The 19,672-nt window shown below is 58.1% G+C and overlaps 1 protein-coding gene across 1 annotated transcript; it reads right to left on the bottom strand.

Annotated features, from left to right (window-relative positions):
* Positions 1-253: 253 nt before the first annotated feature.
* On the bottom strand, positions 254-16,929 carry CHST1 (carbohydrate sulfotransferase 1). The gene is made up of 4 exons (XM_060159341.1): positions 16,892-16,929; positions 4,299-4,421; positions 3,534-3,630; positions 254-2,363 (listed from the first exon to the last, which is right to left on the bottom strand). The coding sequence occupies exon 4, from the start codon at positions 2,319-2,321 to the stop codon at positions 1,086-1,088; it is 1,236 nt and encodes a 411-aa protein (XP_060015324.1). The 5' UTR covers positions 2,322-2,363; positions 3,534-3,630; positions 4,299-4,421; positions 16,892-16,929; the 3' UTR covers positions 254-1,085.
* Between the last annotated feature and the right edge of the window lie 2,743 nt (positions 16,930-19,672).

Raw genomic sequence — 19,672 nt, 5'->3', positions numbered from 1 at the left:
GTTAAATATTTTGAACATCACCCCTGGCTATAAGGTGCCTGGTCTCAACTGACCGGAGGGAAATGAAACCGTGAACTCAGTGTTGAGGGTGATGAGGGTGACATGAATACTGAAAGCCAGCAATTGGTCATTGAATCCCCACCTCCATCTCCTTCTCTCTCCTCCTCAAAGCCAGAAACACCTAGACCCCACCGATTTCTGCCTTTGCCCGTTCAGAATGTCCCATAATCACATTCAGACATTATTGCACTCTTTTATTTACAGAAAACACATATAAAGCATTTCAATGTTCATTTAGCAAACCGAACCACTCTTTTTTTTTTTCTTCTTTTTGGCACAAAGAAATATCACAGATGGACCCCAAGATCAATCAGAAAACCATAACATTTATCAGCCATCACTGGTCCAGAGGCAGCCACAAGACTCAGACAGACGAACAGCATTGCCACAGACTGGAAAAAATAAACAAGGTCCACATTCACCTCACAGTAAAAACCTGCTCACCTGACAGGCAAGGGCGGGCAGGAGGGGGCAGTTTCTCTGCTCCAAGGGAGGGAGGGGCAGTGGGCATTGGTGGGCAGAAGCAGGATGGGGAGGGATAAACGCCATTCATAAATTAGAGAGAGGTGGCCTTTTTGTTTTTAACTTCTTACCTCGTAGAAGTAAGACAGTGCAAAAACTACCATACCCTCGCCACTCGTCCGCTGGAGAAGCTTCAGAAGTTGTGCGGTTTGGGGTGTCTCTCCTCTCAGGTGCCCGTGTGTGTGCGCGCATGTGTGAATGTGTAAGTGCGGTGCTTGTAAACATTGTCACCATCTACCAGAGACACACATCCTTGTGTCTGAACGGGGTGGGGCTGGGGCTGGACCCCACTTCAGGCCCCCTCTGCCCCAGAGATTCCTGTCCAAGACTTAGTGCAAATTTCAGAGACAAAGAGAGGCAGAGGAAGCGGGGTCTGGACAGGGGGTAGGGAGGACACAAAGACGGGGTGGGAGAGGGAGGGGTAAGTAAGGCAACAGTTCAAAACGGTCCATTTTATCAAAGCCGACACCGTGTCCCCCTCGCCCCCACCCACAGAGCCCTGGTCACGAGAAAGGGCGGAAGTCCCGCCCCTCCACCAGGCTGATGGAGGGGTTCTTGAGCTCCTCCTCCGACTTGGCCATCTTGTAGCCCAGCTGCGCCAGCACCCGCTGACACGCGTTCTGGGCAAAGGCCACGATGTCGTAGGAGAGGCGGAAGCGCCACCTCTCGGCCGTGGCCGCCGAGTTTCGCACGGTGCCGTATTTGTGCTTGCCCAGGGTGGGGTCTCCCCGCGTGTTGTTCTGGATCCAGCGCGCCACGTGGCTGTCCAAGGGGATGCCCAGGAAGCCGTAGATCTCCTCGGTCTTCTTCATGGGGTTCCTGGCCAGGTCCTCGTAGCGCACCAGCATGTACTTGCCCTTGAGCCACGGGGGCCGCATGAGGCCGGTGGACACGGAGTTGGAGAAGTCCTCGCACACCGTGGTCAGCTGCGTCACGTCCAGGTTGTAGGGCTTCCTGCCGGTGCCGTACCAGAGCCGCCAGAGCCGGTACGTGTCGCGGAAGGTCTCGCTGCGGGAAGCCAGAATGCCACGTGGGTCGCGGACCAGCTGGATGACCTTGAGGTTTAACCGGGGGTCTTCCACCAGGGCCCTCAAGTCGTTAACCTCGGGCACCCGCACCGTCTTAATGGCCACGTGGCTGCGCTCCCGACAGGCCTCGGCGGCCACCGTCAAGTTTAGCAGGCCACACTTGCGCACGCAGTCCCCCTCCTCCAGCACCAGGTCCGCGGAGCCCGGAGGGTCGCACACGGGGCGAGAGCACAGTACCCTGCTGGCCCCGCGACGGAAGATCCTGTCGGTGGTGTGGTTGACGGGCGGCGGCTTGATGTAGTTCTCCAAGAAGTAGAGGTCACAGTCGTAGAGGCTCCTCAGGAGGTCACGGCTGGCTCCGAGCATGACCCGCCGATCCGCGGGGCTCTTGCCCTGGGTGAAGCGGGGGATGAGCGTGTTCTGGACGTGGTAGAGGGGCTCAAACAGGTAGAAGACGTCCAGGTGCTGGTTGAAGAGCTGGCCCACGAAGGAGGAGCCGCTGCGCGTGGTGGCCAGTATGAGGATGTGGGTCTTCCGGGAGAGGTTATAGGCGAAGGTGGGGCTCTCTTCGCACAGCCTCTCGGCCAGCCCCGCCTCCGCCAGACCTGGGCAGGTGTGGAAGGACTTGGCGGTGAAGGTGCGAATGGCCGTGTACTGGATGGCGATGGAGGCCAGGGCAAGGAGGAGGACGGCCTTCCAGGAACATTGCATGGCTGGGCACCTTCATGGGGCTGCTTCTCCACCATGTGAGGTCTGTGGGCAAAGGCGGGCAGCCATCAGGGGGCAGCCAGGCTTGGGTACCTCCCAAGGCCAGCGGCACTGGCTTGCTCCCTCGGGGAAGCTGGTCTCCAGCCCGCCTGAGGAAGGGCTGCAGCTCCCTGCGTCAGTGCTCACACGTGCATCTGAGGCCTACATGGCACCTGCACGAGACTTTACCATTCTCTGGGAACTCCTGGGAGCCTTTAGGGACTGATTCCCATACCCTGGGGTCTACCCTACAGAAGGCTGTGGGGTCTCCCATCATGAGCTGGGTTCCTCAGTGGGGCCTGACTGGGCAAGACCCTAACACTCCCAACTCCCACACTTGGGAATGACCAGTTCCCAGCTCAAGCCATTCCCCTCTCACTGCCTGCCACCCCTGCTGGCATCTCCTGGGCCCACCTGCATCTTCTTCACCCCCACGAGCTGGCACCCAGTTCCCCAGGTGGTCATCTTTCCTCCATCCCCTGCCCACCCCCAAGAGGAAGAAGAGTCCACGTCAGATGCCTCCCCCTGACCCAAGCCCTCATGCAGAAAGAACCCCTGCACACCGTGAGTTGGTGGGCTGCTAGCATCCCATGCCTCCTGGGCTGGGAAAGGTGGACAACTGTGTCATGCCCTCCCCCCTGCCCCCCCGAAGTTACAGATGCAGGTGACTAGCTTATTCCAGAAGAGGACTCCCGGGGCTCACGGAGTCCCTAAGAGTCAGCTGGCCCAGAGCAGAGGCAGGGTCCAGGGGCTGCTGAGAAGCATCCCTTCCTGGGCCCCAGCGCCCTCCAGGATTTCCTCCTGGCCACTGAGGGAGGGGTCTGGGCCACGGAGCAGATGACCCTACTGTCCGCAGAGTGAACTGGTTCCTCCAGCCCCCCTCCGCCAGCCAGTCCTCAAGGGCCTCCACCTTTAGGCCCTCGCCCCCTTCTGCCCACAGGGTAAGCACAGGGACCCCACTGTGATCCAACAGTGGCCCCAGAGAACCCAGGCAGGGCAGTGAGAAGAGGAAGGGGTGGTACAGAAGTTAGTGTCTCAAGGAACTGAGAAAGCATGGGGGATGGGGAGGGCAGGGAGAGCAGGGAAGAGGAGCTAAGCTGGGTGTTGGAAAGCCGCCCCCCGAGATGGGCTAGCTCGGTGACCAGCCCTGGGGAAGGTGGGGCAGAGAGGACTCACCAAAGAGGGGCTGTTCTGGGCTGGGCAGTCCGCAGCCGCCAGGTCTCCAGGCCCAGCCGGCAGTCACTGCCTGTGCAGCAGCCCTGTGGCCACAAGACTGCAAGGAGAGAGGGAAGGCAGGGGTGCTGAAGGGGGGCTCCAAGCTCCTCCCTCCCCACCCCTTCTCTCCTGTGTCCTGCGCCCCACAGACAGCTCTCCAGGGCTGCACAGCAAAGGCCCTGCCTGCTCTCCCAGATTTACCACTGACTCAGAGCTCCAAATAACCCATTGCCATCTCTCACCCCCTGGATCCAGCCCTCTGAGGCCTGGACCTCCTTCACCCACCTCTTCCACCCCCTACCCATATCCTCCTAGCAAGTCTCAGTCCCTGTGCTCACACCACGCCCCAGTGGGCAGGGAGCTGACAAGCCTGCCCGCCCAGCTGGCCGAGCATTGGTGCCCCACCTGGGCAAGCCCCCCGTGGAGGCACCCCTCCCAGCTGCCACCAGAGGGAGCTGCGAAGAAATCCACCAGCCGCAAACACCCCCAGGCCTGGCGAGCTCAGTTCAGCTCTGGTGACCGGACTGACCCAACCAGACACAGCGGCTAGTGCCCAAGAACGAAACAGTCAGAGTCAAAGTTGTCCCAGCAAACGGGGCCGGGGCACAGTCCAGACTGGTTCTGCAGTTAAAATCAGCAGAGCATCCTGACCCTTTGCAATTCAACTTGTTCAGTGATTCCCCGAGAGGGGGGTTAGCGGAAGTCAGCAAGGACAGGGGTGCTCACCCCAGATCTCCAGGCGGAAGCGGTGGCTCAGCCGAGACCACCCACACGCTGAGGCCCACGAGGAGGGGACAGCCAGGAAGTGAGGTTCCTCTTCTAGCCACCCGGAGAGAGGAGAACCGCTACCTGAAACTCAAAGCAACAGTGGACCAGGGAGCATCCGGGATCTGGATGCTCTTCACGGATCCTAAGTTAAAACACCAAGACGGCAACGTTATTTTTGTTAGTGTCCACTGAGTATTTCCTAAGTGCTAAGCGGTTTCCCCGCCCTAGCTCATCAGTTCCCCGCAAGAACTTTACATGGAAAGTATTGGCTCCATTTCACAGAAGAGAAAGCTGAGGCACAGAGAGGTGGAGAAACCTACCTGAACTCACATGCTTGGCTTACCCCCATCTAGCAGGTTCCCCAGAGCCCACTCTCCTTCCTTCTAAGGAGATTCGATTTACCGTTCCTCCAGGTTACCTGTACTTGGCCTTCGAACATGCATTCAATTAGTGACCCCCCACATTTGTTTGTAAATCAGCATGAGAGGGACCGGACATTAGAAGGGGACTTCAGACGGTTTCTGAGACTTAGAGCATGTTTCTTCCCTTTGCTGTCTGGTCTGGTCGATCTACTGGCTCGTGGCTGATGGGGTGAACTCCTGTGCCTGTGAATATGCTTCCCACATCCCCTGTATGGAACGACTCCCTGGAGGGCAGGGCGAGTAGGTCCTCATTTCCCAAACCTGCAGTGCTGCCTGGCTCGGCTCACTCACCCAACTCGCCACATCATGTTATTCCTGACAGCCCCCTCTGGAAGGTCACCGTCCTCACTCCCGTTGTTCAGATGATGAAATTAAGATTCAAAGACTAAGCAAATGGGCATGATAAGCAAGGAAGAAGTAGCAGAGACTCGAATCCCTCTGGGACAGTCTCTTAGGCCAGTGCTGTGGCCCTTTCACACCAGCACAGTGGGCAAGAAACATGCTGAAGCTTGAGGAGGGGCACAGAAGCTGGAGTGAGATGGCAGGGGGCCGGCTGAGGCTCTGGGGCCTAGGAGTCCTGTTTTAAGTATGAAACTCCACTTGGTACCTAGAGGAAGCAGTACCATGTCACCAGGTGGCAGTAAATGGGGGAAAGCACAGTCTAAATTCTAGGGAAACTCCAACGTGACCAGAGCAACACCACAGCCCTGACCACATCCCACCCCACCCTGCCTCACACCACGACAGCAGAAGGTGCTGTCTCCATCGGTACCCAGAGAGAACAGCTTCTCTGCATTAAATGTGACTCCCCTGCAAAGTGCAGTCCCACCCTTTCCAAGTGCCCCAAGACAAATGTGAACACCTTTAGAGAACAGGGAGGGAAAGCCACCAATATTCACGCAAAGTAATATTTTTAAGTTATTTAGGGGTCCGTTCTTTAGTTGCAATGCTGTTTCGTTCCACTGTATTTCCTTTGTATTTATTCACAAGCATGTTAGTTACCTAGTATGAGTTCTGGGCACTATGGATAAAATAACACAAAGGAAAGCAAGCACTTACTGGGCATTCGAGATGTTTCTCCCAGGCATATGCTCCCTTCCCAGGCATCAGTTCGTCTAGCCCTCACTAACCTTGTGAGGTCATAGTCCCATTCTACAGATAAGCAGACTGAGGTTCTGCAAGGTTAGATAACTTCCCCAAGCTCGCACCCTTAGTAAGAGGTAGAGCCAGGATACCAGCTCAGGCGGTATGCTCTAGAGTCCATGCTCGAACCCTCCTCCCTGACCCACTCCCTCTTCAACTACATCCAACATCCTTTGGTCCCCACCAAGACAGGAAACAGAAGGCTTAAAGGGACTCCACTTAACTCTAGGATTCCAGTTCCAAAAACAATTCACCCAAGGTTATCTTTAAAGAGAAGCACCTTTCAGGGAGGAGACCATTTAAGTTTCTTCCCCCCACTTTCCCTCCCTACCGCCACCCAAAGAAACGTAAGGCCAGGCCTGGAGCCTGCTGTCTTTGTCAATAAATCAGAAGTAACTAAAGCATCATTGCAAAGTTATAAATCCCTAAAAAAGTAGGACTCGGATTCACTAGGTGCAGCCTGGGCACACAGGAGGGGAATGTGTTTGAAGGCCCAGACACAAGCCATCCCCCTCCCCCTGCCCCAGGAGGGCAAAGCGAGGGCATGGGAACGGGAAGATGGAGGAAATCTGGCCCTCCTAGAACTGCCCCTGCTCTCCTGCCAGCCTGGCAGAGCCGGGGCCACGGCCGGCCAAGCATCCTTGGTATGCTGGAGGCATCTGCCCTGGAAACCAGAGGCCCCGAGGCCAGGCCCTTTGTTCCCAGGGGAGCTTTGGCCACTGCAAAGGACTCCTCAAGGCCCTCATCCTCTAAGCCAGACTGTGAGCCCCAGAGCCCCTCTCTGGGCTTCTAGCAGCCTCTGGCATGGCCTCCCTCCACCTCTGGTTAGTCAAAATCCAGGCGCGCCTTAGACACAGGGACCAAGAATCTGTAACTTCTGTTGGAAGTCACGCACTCCCAAAAGAAAGCTCAGATAAAGCAGGGCACAGGATGGGAGTGGAAAACACCTCTTCCTGGGAGAACTGTAATTCAGAACTAAGAGCTCAAGCCATGAAACCACCTGGATCTGTCACTTAGCACGTGCATGGACCTGGGTGACTCACCAGTTGTCTCTGAGCCTCAGTCTCCCCACCCGTAAAGGAGGTACAACCATAGCGGTGGTTATATGAACAGGCATTTAATACGGCACAGCCCTGTGCTTGGGACAGTGGCTCTGGCACCAGCCCCGTTGATGGCCAGACTTCTCAATCTCCCTGGACCTTTGCGTTCTCACCTGAGAAGTAGGGACAATCTTAACAAGGCTGTTGTGAGGACTAATTAGTTAATACAGTGCCTGGCATGGAGTAGGCACTCAACAAATGTTACTATCATCATCATTAAATGTCTTGTTTGCTTTTTGTCTCAGGGAAGCCCCTCAGAACACATCAGCACTCTCCCTAACCGCTGTGCCCAGACCTCTGCCAGGCAGGTCTCTGCCCAAAACCACTTCCGCCGGCTCCTCTCCCAGCCTGGGAGCTTTCTCCTGCGGAGCCACCGCAGTGGCTTTCCTACTTCCCTCTAGTGGCCACGTCCTGTAGTGCAGCCTCTTAGCGCTGCGTCTTTGCTGGGTTCAGAAGTCCTGGCTGGTTGGCTGCAGCCTAATGTGAGGATGCAGGCAGCGGGAGGTGATGTTGCGGGTGGCATGAGGTGTGAGGATGACACGCCACCCGAGCTACGGGCCCTGCTCTGTGCGCCCCCTCTCCCTCACCCACACAGCAAGAGGCAAGCAGCAACAGGCAGCCTCACATCATCCGGAGGGCCTCTGCCTCCTAGTCTCATTCCACTCTGGCAGGGGAAGGAACCCTAAACGAATGTCACAGGCAGGGGCAGCCCACAGGCTCGGCATTTCCCTGGCTGGGTGACCTTGGACTCACCCACCTGGCCTCTTTGCGCCTCGGTTTTTCCATAGATCCAATGACTCTAAGGGCTTCCCAGATCTGGCCACTGGAGTTTTCTGATCCCAGGAAGGCCCCATACTCCATCCTCAGAGTCAGGGCCACCATCGCTGCAGGCTGGGGGACCCTCCTTCGGAAGTGGGAAGGCTCCAGTCACCTTCCAAGAATATACCAGGGCTGGCAGCTCTGCCCCTCCCTCAGTCTGATCCGTGGCTGCCCCAGTGAGGCCCACGGACCAAGGGGCTCTGCCCTCTGCAGAGTTAGCCCCTGCCACCTGCTCTATTACATCCCATGCAACACAGTGCTATGGGCCTTTGTCTTTACTGGGCCACGGACCCCCCTTGGAGAGACACAATCCCTCTTCCCAGGAAGACCCATTTGTGCCCACAATTTAATACACACAATTAGAAGGTTCTTAAACGTCCTAAAACTCACATGTGGGCATCCCTGCTCTTCCCTAGAGGCTTAACCCCTCCATTATTAGCATTCTCCTCGACCCTAGGGTTTTCTTTTCAACTGATTCTATCCGAGAAGGCTCCGCAGATGTGTAAGCACTGATGTGGAAACATCACCCGAAATATATTATTAAGTAAAAAATCTAGGGCCAAAAAAGACATGGGCAATAGTGTGCCACCATTTCTCATTTTTAAAAAATCTATGTATTTGAATTTATGAACAACCACAAGAACTTGCACTGAACCAGCTGTAGCTGCCCAGTGGGAGGAGCTAGGGGACGGGTGGGAGGAAGGCATAGTTTATACTGAGTGTGTTGTTTCAGTTTGAGTTTATTAACCTTGGGGGACAGAGTGAAGCTACCCCACGCAAGAACTGGAGGGGCAACTGATGACAGGGTGGGGCACTGAAACTCAGCACTGGCGTCTCACTGTGTCCCCGATTCCGTCCCCAGGGCACTGCCGGCCAGCTCTCTCCTCCCACACTTCCAAGGCACCAGGGTCGAATTCACCACCTTTCTGCCAGAACTGGGCTTGGTCTGCTCAGGTGGGGGCCAGCAGTCACCTGGGGCTGCTGAGACAAGGCAGCAGCTGAAAAAGGGCGACACCTCAAAAGGGAGCCTGGGGCTTTGGGGAGCAGCTAAGGCCTGAGGTGGAGAAATGACTCCCCTCCCCGTTTTTTCTCCCTGTCACTTTTTTCCTCCTTTTGTGAAGCCCTGGGGAGACAGGAAAAGCAGAGGAAGAAACCTGAACATTGTATTTCTCACCAGACTCAGGAGCCAGTATGGAGGGGCCCCAAGGCTCTGGGGTCCCAGGAACTGGAGCAAGGGGCAGAGGGAACTGGACGGGGGCGGGGTGGGGGGGAGTTGGCAAACAGGCCTCTGGGATGGAGACTGCAGAAAGGAAATGCTTAATCCCTGCATCTGAAGTAGCCAGCATCGATCCACCATAAATGTTTGTTTAGTTAAGGTTTTTTCTTTTTCGGCAAGGTTTTTTCTTCCTAAGGAAAATGGGGTGATGAAAATGAGGCAAGGGGAAATCAGGGGTACGAAAGTCTGAAAGAACTAGGAGCCACGTAGTATACAACAGCCAAGACACTTCTGGGTGACACAGACAGGTCAGAGCTACCTGGCTGCCCGTGGGAAAAAGGAAATATTTCACTTACACGTTTCATAGCATCCGTGAGATGAAGATTAAAGCACCTGCTCAAGAGATGCCCAGCTATTACTGATACTGAATCCAGCACAAGATTTCTTCTTAAGGGTCTCCTAGAGAGCCCTGAGCAGGTAGACCTCACGCCTAATAAGTCCAAGCAGGGCTGTGTCCTGAATCAACCCTCAAGGCGAGCGGTGTGCCCACATAGAGTTCAGCCAGTGCAACCTTCCAGGGGAGGCGATCTGGTGGGGTCCAAACTCAGCCTCTGTGGTCTGGGTCAGCCAAGGGGTTACTGGAGGCCCCAGTGCTTCTTTTTCTCTGGAGTCGTGCCCCCTCAACCTGAAACACTGTGAGGTCTGTGTACGGTCCTTCTCCCCAGAATCTGCACCAACACGAACAAGGATTTCGTGTACAATCTCTAGAGCCCCCGGGCCCTGTGGCTTCTCCACAGACCCCACAGAAGCAGAACATCCTTCGGGCACCTCCAATGAGGGCAAGTTCTTACAATCATGGTTCCAAGGACAAGCATCCGGAGGGTGACCGTCCACCAACTTGTCACCACCAGCAGAGCTGCCTGGCTGCCTCTTAGGAGCTCTGGTGTCTCCAGGGTCCACAAGTGAGGACCCTGGGGACATGCATGTTGTCTCAAGCCTCCTTGAGAAGTTACCCACAGGCATGCAAGGCAGCAGGCCGGGTGCTGGCTGGGCACCCTGGCTGCGGGGCCAGCCAGGCCCGGGTTCACTCCCACTGCTGATGCATTACAGCTATGAGACCTTGTGCAGGGCACCTAGCCTCAATAGGTCTCAGTTGCCTTTATCTATGAAATGGGAAAGACGATCACAGAATCTTTCGAGTATTGGGGCTGTGAGACAGAAAGCTGATGAAGCTTAGCACAGGGCTGGGCACAGAGCAGGACTCATTAAGTAAGACCCCTGGGCATGATTTTTAGGGACTACTCTAACCTACAAACAGGATACGGTGGCCTGGAAACGTTCAAGGAATCAAAACAGTGCCACAGCCTCCTCCATGAAGCTCCCACCATCTGTGGGGTTGGAGACCCTTGTTGTTCGGGCTGCAGAGACTACCTACTGCCCTGCCCTGGGCCCAGCGGGTCAGCGGGTCCGGCCCGACCTGAGGGGAGTTTTTCCCAGCATTGGGGAGAGGGATCGACCTCCTGGCACAAGGCTCCAGTGTGCCCGACTCCCCACCGGGGAGCAGTGAGTCAGAAGGGCCCGGTTCCCTGTCTCAGGCTGATCCTACCACAGCCCGGCCTACGGCCTGTGGTAGGCGGGACCCTTCTGCACCGACACTGGCGGAAAGGCCCCGGTTTCCTGTCCCCCCTCCCCTCCACAGCAGCCACAGCCTGAGTCGGAGAGTACCCAGGCCCCACCCCCTGGATACCGGGGCTTCAGCCCCTCCTCCCAGCTTCAAGGATGGGAAACCGCCAACAGGAGCTAAAGCACAGGCAGCTGCTGCTGGAGGAGCTGGGCGGGGGGCCATCTGTCCCTGGATCCTGGAGTCTCCAGTCTCGGGCCACCTGCCTAAGGCCCCGCTGGCCCCTGGGGATGAGGGAGGGAGGGCTGGGCGCGGGGGGAGGCTCACCTGAGCCTGGGGGCTATTACACCGGATGGAGGGGCTGCGGGAGCGGATACCCAGATATGATCACGGTCCTGGCTCCCATCGAGTGGCTTCTTACCGCAGGTACCACTGCCATCTTTCACAGGTGAGGAGCACGAGGCTCGGGCAAGTGAGGGAACTCGTCCAAGTGCGCGTAGCTAGTCCGTGGTAGGGCCAGGATTCAAGCTCAGCTCCGAGGACCCCCAAGCCCCAGCCCTAACCACTAAGCTTAAGCCCTCAGGCCACACCCAAGAGCAAGATTGGCACCCAGCACCAGGAGACTAGAGGGGAGGGGCAGGGAGTGCCAGGGCCAAGGTGGCCACCAGGGTCCCCACACACACTGTTGCCAACCCTGACCTCGGCATTCACCCAAACCCAGACGTGGGCTCATCCAACCTAGTGACCGTCTCCAAGGATCAGACCCCTGCAGCGTCAGCTGGAGGGATGCGGGCTGCCTATGGCCCTTCCTGCCTGGTTCCCAGCACATCCCATGCGTGAGCTTGGGTACCTTCTCACCACTTCCCAGGGGGTACTACCTCCCCAGCTGAATGACAAAGGGGAGATCATCGCAAAGATTAGAAGAGATAATGGGTGTGGACCAGACTGGTGCTGCGTCCCACACGATAGGCAGTAACCAAAACACACTCTGCTCCCCACTCCCGGGCTCCAGGTCTGGCTAGGCAAGTAGAGGGGGGAGTGGGTGGCTTCATGGCCAGGAATGCCCAAATCCTATGCGGCCAAGAGGACACCAAAGATGTCTTCATTACCACCTTGCCTGCAGTGGTCTGGAATGGAGCAAAGGGTTTGGGCTCAAGGCCCAGAGGTCCCCACTGGTCCCTAAGCCCAGAACTTACCACCAGCCTGCAGCTGGTCCCAAGGATGCCAGACAGTTCAATCTGTCAGTCCTCTGTCTCCTGGAATGAGAAGCGTTAGGGGGAGCCCCTCACTGGTAACATGACAATCGGATGAGTGTCCCTGCAGGGACAACAGGGACCTCCAGAAGACACAATGGCGGCTGCTCGTGGAGGGCCCATCTCACAGGGGAGGGACCGAAGCTCACAGAGGTTACGCAACTCGTTCCCACAGCCGAGAACTGGAGGCGGGCCACGGGGTGCTGTGCGTGAGGTGCACATGCGGCGAAGTTCTCCCCTGTCCAAGGGGTTCCCTAAAGGCTTCCCTTCCTTCCCTCTCTGAGGGAAATCCTCGGTCAGAACCACTCCAGTTACTCTCCTGATGCTGTACACCCTGTAAGGGGCACTTAAGTGGTTAGGAGCAACACAGCAGAGGGTGACAAACAGACCTTGGGTCCAGGGCAGCCTTACCCTCCCAAGACCTTAGCAGGCCCCTGGGGAGGGGAGATCATGCCCACCTCCCAGGGGAGGTGAGGGGCTTAACTAAGATCACAGACATAACGCTCTTAGCGTTATGGTAACACTCCCAGTGCATGGTACCAGGTCCTCACTCAGTGATACCTTCGGAATGCCAGCATCAGACTTGTCTGTCGTCTTCATCTGCTTACAGAATCCCTGAGGGAGGGCACCAGGCCCCCTGCACACCCCCACCCCCAGTGCACAGCTTGGGGCCCCCAGAACACGGCAGGGACTCAGCGGGTGCTAAACTGCTCACTCTCCCAAGCAGAGACCGGGAGAAGGGGAGGGCTGTGCTCCGTTCCCCGTCCCAGAGGAAGAAGAGATGAGCATTCCCGACAATTCCCAGCCCACAGCCTTGCAACTCTAATCGACGAGCAAACACAAAGAGGGAATCTCTAAACATTTAGAAAACGCGGGAACTCTGTGCCCCACGCGGCACCGTGGGGCTTTATAAAGAACAAATCATGCCTGACAAACTTGATAGCTTTCTTGATAGAACTACAAGACTGGTAGATGAAGGAAATGCAGGCAGGGTCATATATCTTGATTTTTAGCAAAGCATTTGATACAGCGCCTCAAGCAATCTTACAAAACTAATTCAAACAGACTTGGCCCTAAGCACTTGTCATGGGGCTGAAAGCAAGAGGGGGCAAGTCCCAAGGGTCCTGGGTGGAGGAGGCAAAGCCAGTGGTAAGGGGTTGAGGGACAGAGTCTGGGAGAGGGGGCAGGGCTGCCAAGACCCTGCGCTGGGTCAGATCTTATCTAACATCTTCATTAATGATCCTGAGAGAGGGAGTAAACAGTCCGTTAATGAAATTTGCAGAGGATATTAAATTAGAAGGTGTTGTGAACACCAGTGAGGATGGCAAAGCGGTCCAGAGAGGCCTGAGGGAAGAACCTTGGCAAGAAACTGTCAGCGTGGAGGAGGGTAGGGAAGGTTCTGGGCAGCATCTAGGGCTACCTGGAGAGCCAGGGAAGAGGGATGGGCATCCCCAGGGCTGGGGTGGAGCTGGGAGGAGCCACGGCTAGCTTGGGTGATGGCTTTAACAGGCAAACCCCAAGAATCTCAGTTTTCCCACCTGTAAAATAGGACGGACAAGCAGGATGCCTTGCAGCTCTGAGAGCTGGTACTGATACAGGGATTGCCTTTAAGGAGCTTGGAGCTAAAGCCCACCTTATGGGAGGGGAGGAGGGGAACAGTGACACGGAAAGGAGGAGGGGCTGTCTGCAGGCCAGGGAGGGGAGGGCAGCAACTGAAAGAAGGGCGGGTGAGGGAGACTGGCTGGGCCATCACTGGAGCTCAGAATGCCTTCAAGCCACGCACAGATGCTGCCCAGGCAGGCGCTGCTGGGCTAAGCAGACGTGGGCAGGCCCCTCTCCCAGCCTGGCTGGGCAGCAGCACACCAGCTGGTGCCTCAGGCTGGAGCCCCGAGCCAGTCCAGACTTGTAGGGTACGCCGGGAACACTTCAGCAGCAGAGGTTCTAACCTGCGGGGCTGAGGAGGCCAGCGTCTGTTACCTTTCTGGAGAGTTCCTGACCCCTGTTTGGTGGGTCATCGGGAGCTGCTTCTCCAGCCAGGCGAACCGGCCTCTCCAGGATCAGGGAAAGTTGCCCCATTCCAGTCCCCTCTCTCTGTCCTCAGAGCCTGGACCTCTCCCGCCCCTCTACCTCTGGCCCAATTTCAAAGGGGCTGAGGCGGGAAGCTGCCCATCCATTTGGACCTGGAGGATTTGTTCCCACAAAGCTCCTAGACAGGTGGGGTCTGAACGGGAGCCAGGACTCCCTAGCGTGGCGCTCAAGCCCTCGGCAACCTAAATAAGTGCTCCGTGGGAGGAAGAAATGGATGCCTGGTTCCCAGCTGGGGGTGTACCGGCACTGCTGGGGAGGCGCTTCCAAAGCAGGAGGCCAGCCCTGCCAGATGTCGGGACCACCTGCCAAACACAGAGGACGGATCCAGGTGAACGCACTGCCGGGGCGTTCCTTCCAACACCCCGAATTAATAATAACGACGCTTACTGAACACTCACTATGGCTGCGTTCTGAGTGTCTTCCTCCTATTAATGCATTTGACCTTCCCAACAACCCTATGAGGTAGGTAAAGTGCTCTTATTTTCCCCATTTCACAGAGGAGGAGACTGAGGCGTACGGTGGCAGCCACAAGCCTGGGCACCTAGTCAGAAAGCCCATGGGAGAAGCAGCAACCTGCCAAGAGCCACAGAGGGAGCGGAGCAGCTCCTGGGGCGGGAGGGGCATAACCCCAGTGGGTGGGGAGAGGCAGCCCCTCCTGTAAGGACCCCAGAGCCTTGCCCAGTCTCTCCCTGCCCCCCTTGAAGGGAGTTGGTCCAACTCCTGCCACACTTGTGGAGCCTGATTTTACTATATGTTTCCCTTCTCCCCCACCAGCGCTGGCCGCGCTACACCGAGTCCTCTGAACAAGTCTGTTTCCATAGAAACCATACAGTGACTCAGGGCTTCGGGACCTTCTCTGAACCAGATTATGAATATCAAATGCTCTCTCCCCGCACCGATGCAGAGTGAGTTGGAAAAGTAAAGAGAGACCCACAGTGGGCAAGGGAGAGAAACAGGAATGTGGGCAAGGGGAACTGGGGGTGGGGCACAAGCCTGCCCCCCCGCGGTGAGAGCATGGCATCTGGGACCCCCTGCAGACTCTGGAGCACAGATGTACACCTCCTCCGTGTGTGTGCAGCCGGTACACACATACCCCCATATGAGCTCCATCGGCACCACTCCTCCTCTGGAAGTAGGGCCCTGTGGGCGGGGAACAGGGAGGTGAGGGGGCTCCCTTCTAATGCGGGGGGTGGGGGACTTCAGGGCCTGGGAAGAGGGAAGCTTGTCTGCAGGAGAAGCTTGACTTCAGATGTAGAAGAGCAAACCTCTGGCCAAAAACATTGCAATACTCAGCAAAGAGGGAAATTTGGATTTTAGGGGGAAATGTGTTTCTGCTTTGAGGTGAGGAGGTCGGCATTGTTTGTGCCAGGAGGGAGGCGGCGCTATGATTTCAAAGCCTCAGCGGGGTTGGGGGAATCATTAGAAGAGACTTCCTCTCACTTGCCCTCCCACCCTGGCCTGGCCTAGGCCGCTCACCTGCCCTGCTCAGAACAGCAGCAGGGAAATGAAAGTTTGCAATGCCAGGCTCCTGGCCTCTCTCAGGGGGCTAAGGCCCCGGGGCAAATCCACCCCCTCCTTTCCCCAGTAGCTCCCTGAAAACCCAGGAGGGAGGGGAAGAGAATAGGTTGGAGGCTTGATACCTCCCCAGTGAATCCGATGTGTGAGTCATGACGGTGAGAGCACTTAGAAAAAGAAACAGGGTCATGGTGATGCCTGTTAAGTGTCCCCAGCAGCGGAGGACTGGAGCCCCGGTACTGCCTGCCCAGGTAAGGTCTCTCTGCCTGAGACAGCCAGCCCCACCTCAAGGGGTTGAGGAACCCTTGAAGCAGGTACCTGGTACCTTGGCCCCCACCTGCTTGCCTCTTATACCTACAGCTCCTCTGGCCTCCCAGCCAGGGTGCCTACCTCCTGCCCCCAATCCCAGGTCCCCTCTGCCTCCAGCCCCTATCGGCCCTGGGGAAGATGCTGGGCTCAATGTCTGTCCTTGACTGGACATCCACCTCCCCATCTCCTGCCCCCACCTCTCTGTCAAAGGTCTAAGCCCAACCTCTGGCACTTGGACTCCCCAGTGGCCTTTCTTAGAAGCCTTCAGCTTAGGAGCAGTGTTCAAGCCCATCTGGAGAAAAGCTGCACCAGAGGTGAGGAACGTAATCCTGGGAAGGGGCAGGCGCAGGATGGGGATGGAGGTGTCCTGTGGTATCAAAATTCAGGCCAAGGTGCCACCCTAGGACGACCATTAGGTCTTACCTTTTAACCCCTAGCTTCCCGGCCAAGGCCGCTCTGGGTTCCCAGAGCCCGGGAGGCGCTGCTCTCCGGGTCCTACCCAGGGAAGAGCAGGAGGGTGGTTCTGGCTTCCGCGGGGGTTCTGCACCTTCCAGCAGCCCCTGCCCCGCCCGCCCCCCGACCAGTTCAGCGCAGAGTGGTCGGTGCCGGTGCGGGGCAGGGGCGGGGGGCAGGAAGCAGGAGGCTGCCCCTGTCTCCGCGTGCAACCCTGGTTTGGAAAGTTGGTGCAGGCGTGGGGACCTCAGGGTTTCCAGGCTTCTCAGCAGCCCGGAGCCGGGCAGGCTGTGGGACGATGAGCCTCGGGCAGCCCCCAAGTGCGCTTCGCAGCGAAGGGGAGCGGGCGCCCCGGGGCCGCCGCGCGTCTCAAGTTTGCTGCCTCCCCAAATGGGGGCGGGGAGGGCTAGGGTGAGCGCGGCGCTCACCCACCGCCAGCCCGGGAAGCCCTTTCCTGTGCCCGACAAGCTGCTGTCCTCCCCCCGCCCCGCACCGCCCTCAGCGACCGTCCCCGAGCGGAGGGGCGTCTCCCACCGCGCCCGCGCCCCTCCCGGCTGCTACGGCCAGTGTCCGCGCCCGCCCGCCCCGGGGCCCGCCGGGCCCGGCCGGTACCTGGTCCGGGGCGCACCGGGAGCCGCTGCAGCGCCCCGCGCCGGCTCCATCCTCGGGTCTGGAGTCAGGCTCGCGGGGGGCCGGCGGGCGGCGGTGGCGGCGGCGGCGGCGGCGGCGGCATCCTCCGCCCCCCGCGCCCTCCTCCTCGGCCTCCCTCCTCCCTCCTCTTCCACCGCCTCCGCGCGCCCCTCACGGGCCCCTCTTCATGGCCCGGGGGCGCGAGCCCGGGCCAGCTGAGAGCGTTCTCCGGAGCAGGGCGCGGGACCGGGGACGAGAACGCGAGGGCCCCAGGGGCGCCGGGCCGTGGGCCGGGACCCGGAGCGCCGCAGCCCGGGGCGACGGAGGAGAGCAGCAGCCGCAAGCGCCTGAGCCTCGCCGAGCGCCCGCCCGCCGGCCCTGCGTCCCGAGTCCTGAGCAGCGGCGGCGGCGGCGGCGGCGGCCGCTACAGCGCCGAGCGAGCGGCAGGCGCTGCGGTCCGGGCTCCACCCCCCAAAGCCGCCCGCCCCTCGGCTGCCGCCCGCCCCCTGCTCTTCCCCACCCCTCCACCGCGCGCCCTCAGGCTCCCCGCGCCTCCTGCCGGCTCCCGCTCCTCGCTCTGCCCCAGCCACCAGCGCTAGCGACACCCCCTCCACAGGCCGGTTCCTGTGCCAACCCACCCAAACCCGGGGGAGCCACACCTACACCCCGGGTTTTGGGAGACCGGGGAGCGAGGGCGCAGGCTACCCATTGGCACCTCTTTCCGTACCCTCTCCCCCCCCCGCCCCGCCCCCCGGGGGCGCTCTCCGAGGGCCTTCTGCCTGAGTGCCCCTCCCCCTCCAGAATTTCGGCTGGAGCCCCAGCCTAGCCCCGGGCCCGGCTGTCCTCTACCCCTTCCCCAACCAGCGCAACGGGTGGGGGGGGGGGTGGGACACTCCAAAACCCAGAACGGGAGCCAACCATCTTTTAGTGCCAATACCTCAACACGCACCCCTAGCCCACCCCCTCCACCCCCTTTACTTCTCAGCTGTGTAGATGAATCATTTGCCCCTGTTCCTTTTGTACCTCTTGGGCAGGGTCAAGGGGGTGGTTGGGGGGGGCATTAAGGAGGATTTGCTGGCAGAACCTCTTCCAGGCCAGTGCCACCCGCCCCCCACGCTCAGCCCCTTCCTACCAGCCCTTGGCACTCCTAGGTGGAAACCTGGAGTCACTGCTGCCCTTACGTAGGGAGACCTGCCCACAGAGCCCACAGCCCGCAGGCTGAGCACCTCCGCCTCTCATTCTTTGCACAAATATTGACTGAGCATCTCCCGCAGGCCAGGCCTGCATGGGCACCAGGGACTCGGTGACAAGACAAACGGACCCCTGGCCTCTCAGAGTGAAGTGTAGGAGAAGCAGGGTAAACAGGCAGAGAATACATGAGATTAGTGGCCCCTGGGCTGGAGGGGACAGCAGGAACGCGCAGCTCTGCCACTGCGTCTGAGCTGGGGCTGGCCACCACCGAAGCCTCACCTGGAGAAGGGAATGTGGTTGCACTGGCTGATCCCCTGTCCCTCCTCAACTCTGACCAAGCAATCATCTTCTCAGGCCAGGAAAGGCAGTCAGCTTCCATCTCCACCCATCTCTGAATCTCTGATTTCCAGTCATAGCCAGACAGAGGCCAGAGAGCCACGGATGACTTGAGAACTTCCAGCACCCTGCGGAAGCCTCCTTGCCCAGGACTGAAGGCCGCCACCCAACCGCAAACAGTGTTGCAGAGTGTGGCACAGGAGCTCTTGGGTCACAACCTGCCATGTCTTTGCGCCTCACTTTCCTCCTCCAGAAGATGGAGATACCGGTCCTCACCTCATGGGGCTGCTATAAAACACTAGATGGTGAAATGTATGCAGAGCTCTCAGCACTGTGTCTGGCACGTGGTAAGTGCTTGATAATTGCACCGTGCTGTTACTGTTATTGACTAGTTGGTGTTCAGGGTAGCCAGGAATGAACATTCACTCACTCACCCAGAGGAGGACGTGGCCTCTATGCTTCTCTGGGGGACTCAGGATTCGGATCACTAAGACTCTCTCTCCACACAGAACCACATGGTATGAAAGCCCCTGTCCCCAGGGTCCCACCAAACCAAACGGTCATTTATCTTGGTCACAATTGCAAATTCGTAATTAGAAACTCCCCCACCGCCGCTGGCCACAAGCCTGGCAGTGGATGCCCATCAAGCCAGTGTGATCCAGTGTGATCCAAACTCATCCACCAGTGTGTTTTCCTGCTGCAGCCGCAGCAGCCTGGCCTCAGCCCTGCCCGCCTTCCACCCACCACAGCCGGGATGGTAGCGCCAGTCCTCAATCCCGAACTCAAGGTGACCGGATCTGTTTCCCAGCGTGCCCCCGAGGCGTGGCCGTGCTCTGGGATGCCTAACAAGAGAGCTGACCTTCCACAGGCAAGAGCTTCATGTTTCAAAATCCCGTTTGTCCCTCTGTAGAAAACCAACCTCTAATAGCCCAGAGCTGAGCCATCAGAACCTTCTTTCACCCAGAGCTAATCCCTCCCCTAGTCTTCAGCCTGACAAGAATAGCCACGGTTTAGAGAGCGCCTTCTCTATCTTGCCCTCTCAGATCCAACACCTCATTTTTCAAATTCTAGTGTATTTCGGGTGGAGAGGAGGGAAATGTACATCTGGCTGACATGAAAAGATTGGTGGGGTTGTAGTGTAAAGACGGAGTGAAATTTGGAAATTTTTTTTGAATATTTCAACTCTAAAAATAGACAAAAGAGCTGGTCTCAGGAACACCGGGATTCTGTTTCATT

The sequence above is a fragment of the Lagenorhynchus albirostris genome, chromosome 9 (genome assembly GCF_949774975.1).
Source record: "Lagenorhynchus albirostris chromosome 9, mLagAlb1.1, whole genome shotgun sequence".
Classification (NCBI taxonomy): Eukaryota; Metazoa; Chordata; class Mammalia; order Artiodactyla; family Delphinidae; genus Lagenorhynchus; species Lagenorhynchus albirostris.
The sequence above is the reverse complement of the archived record's forward strand: the minus strand, read 5'-3'. Positions and strand labels throughout refer to the sequence as shown.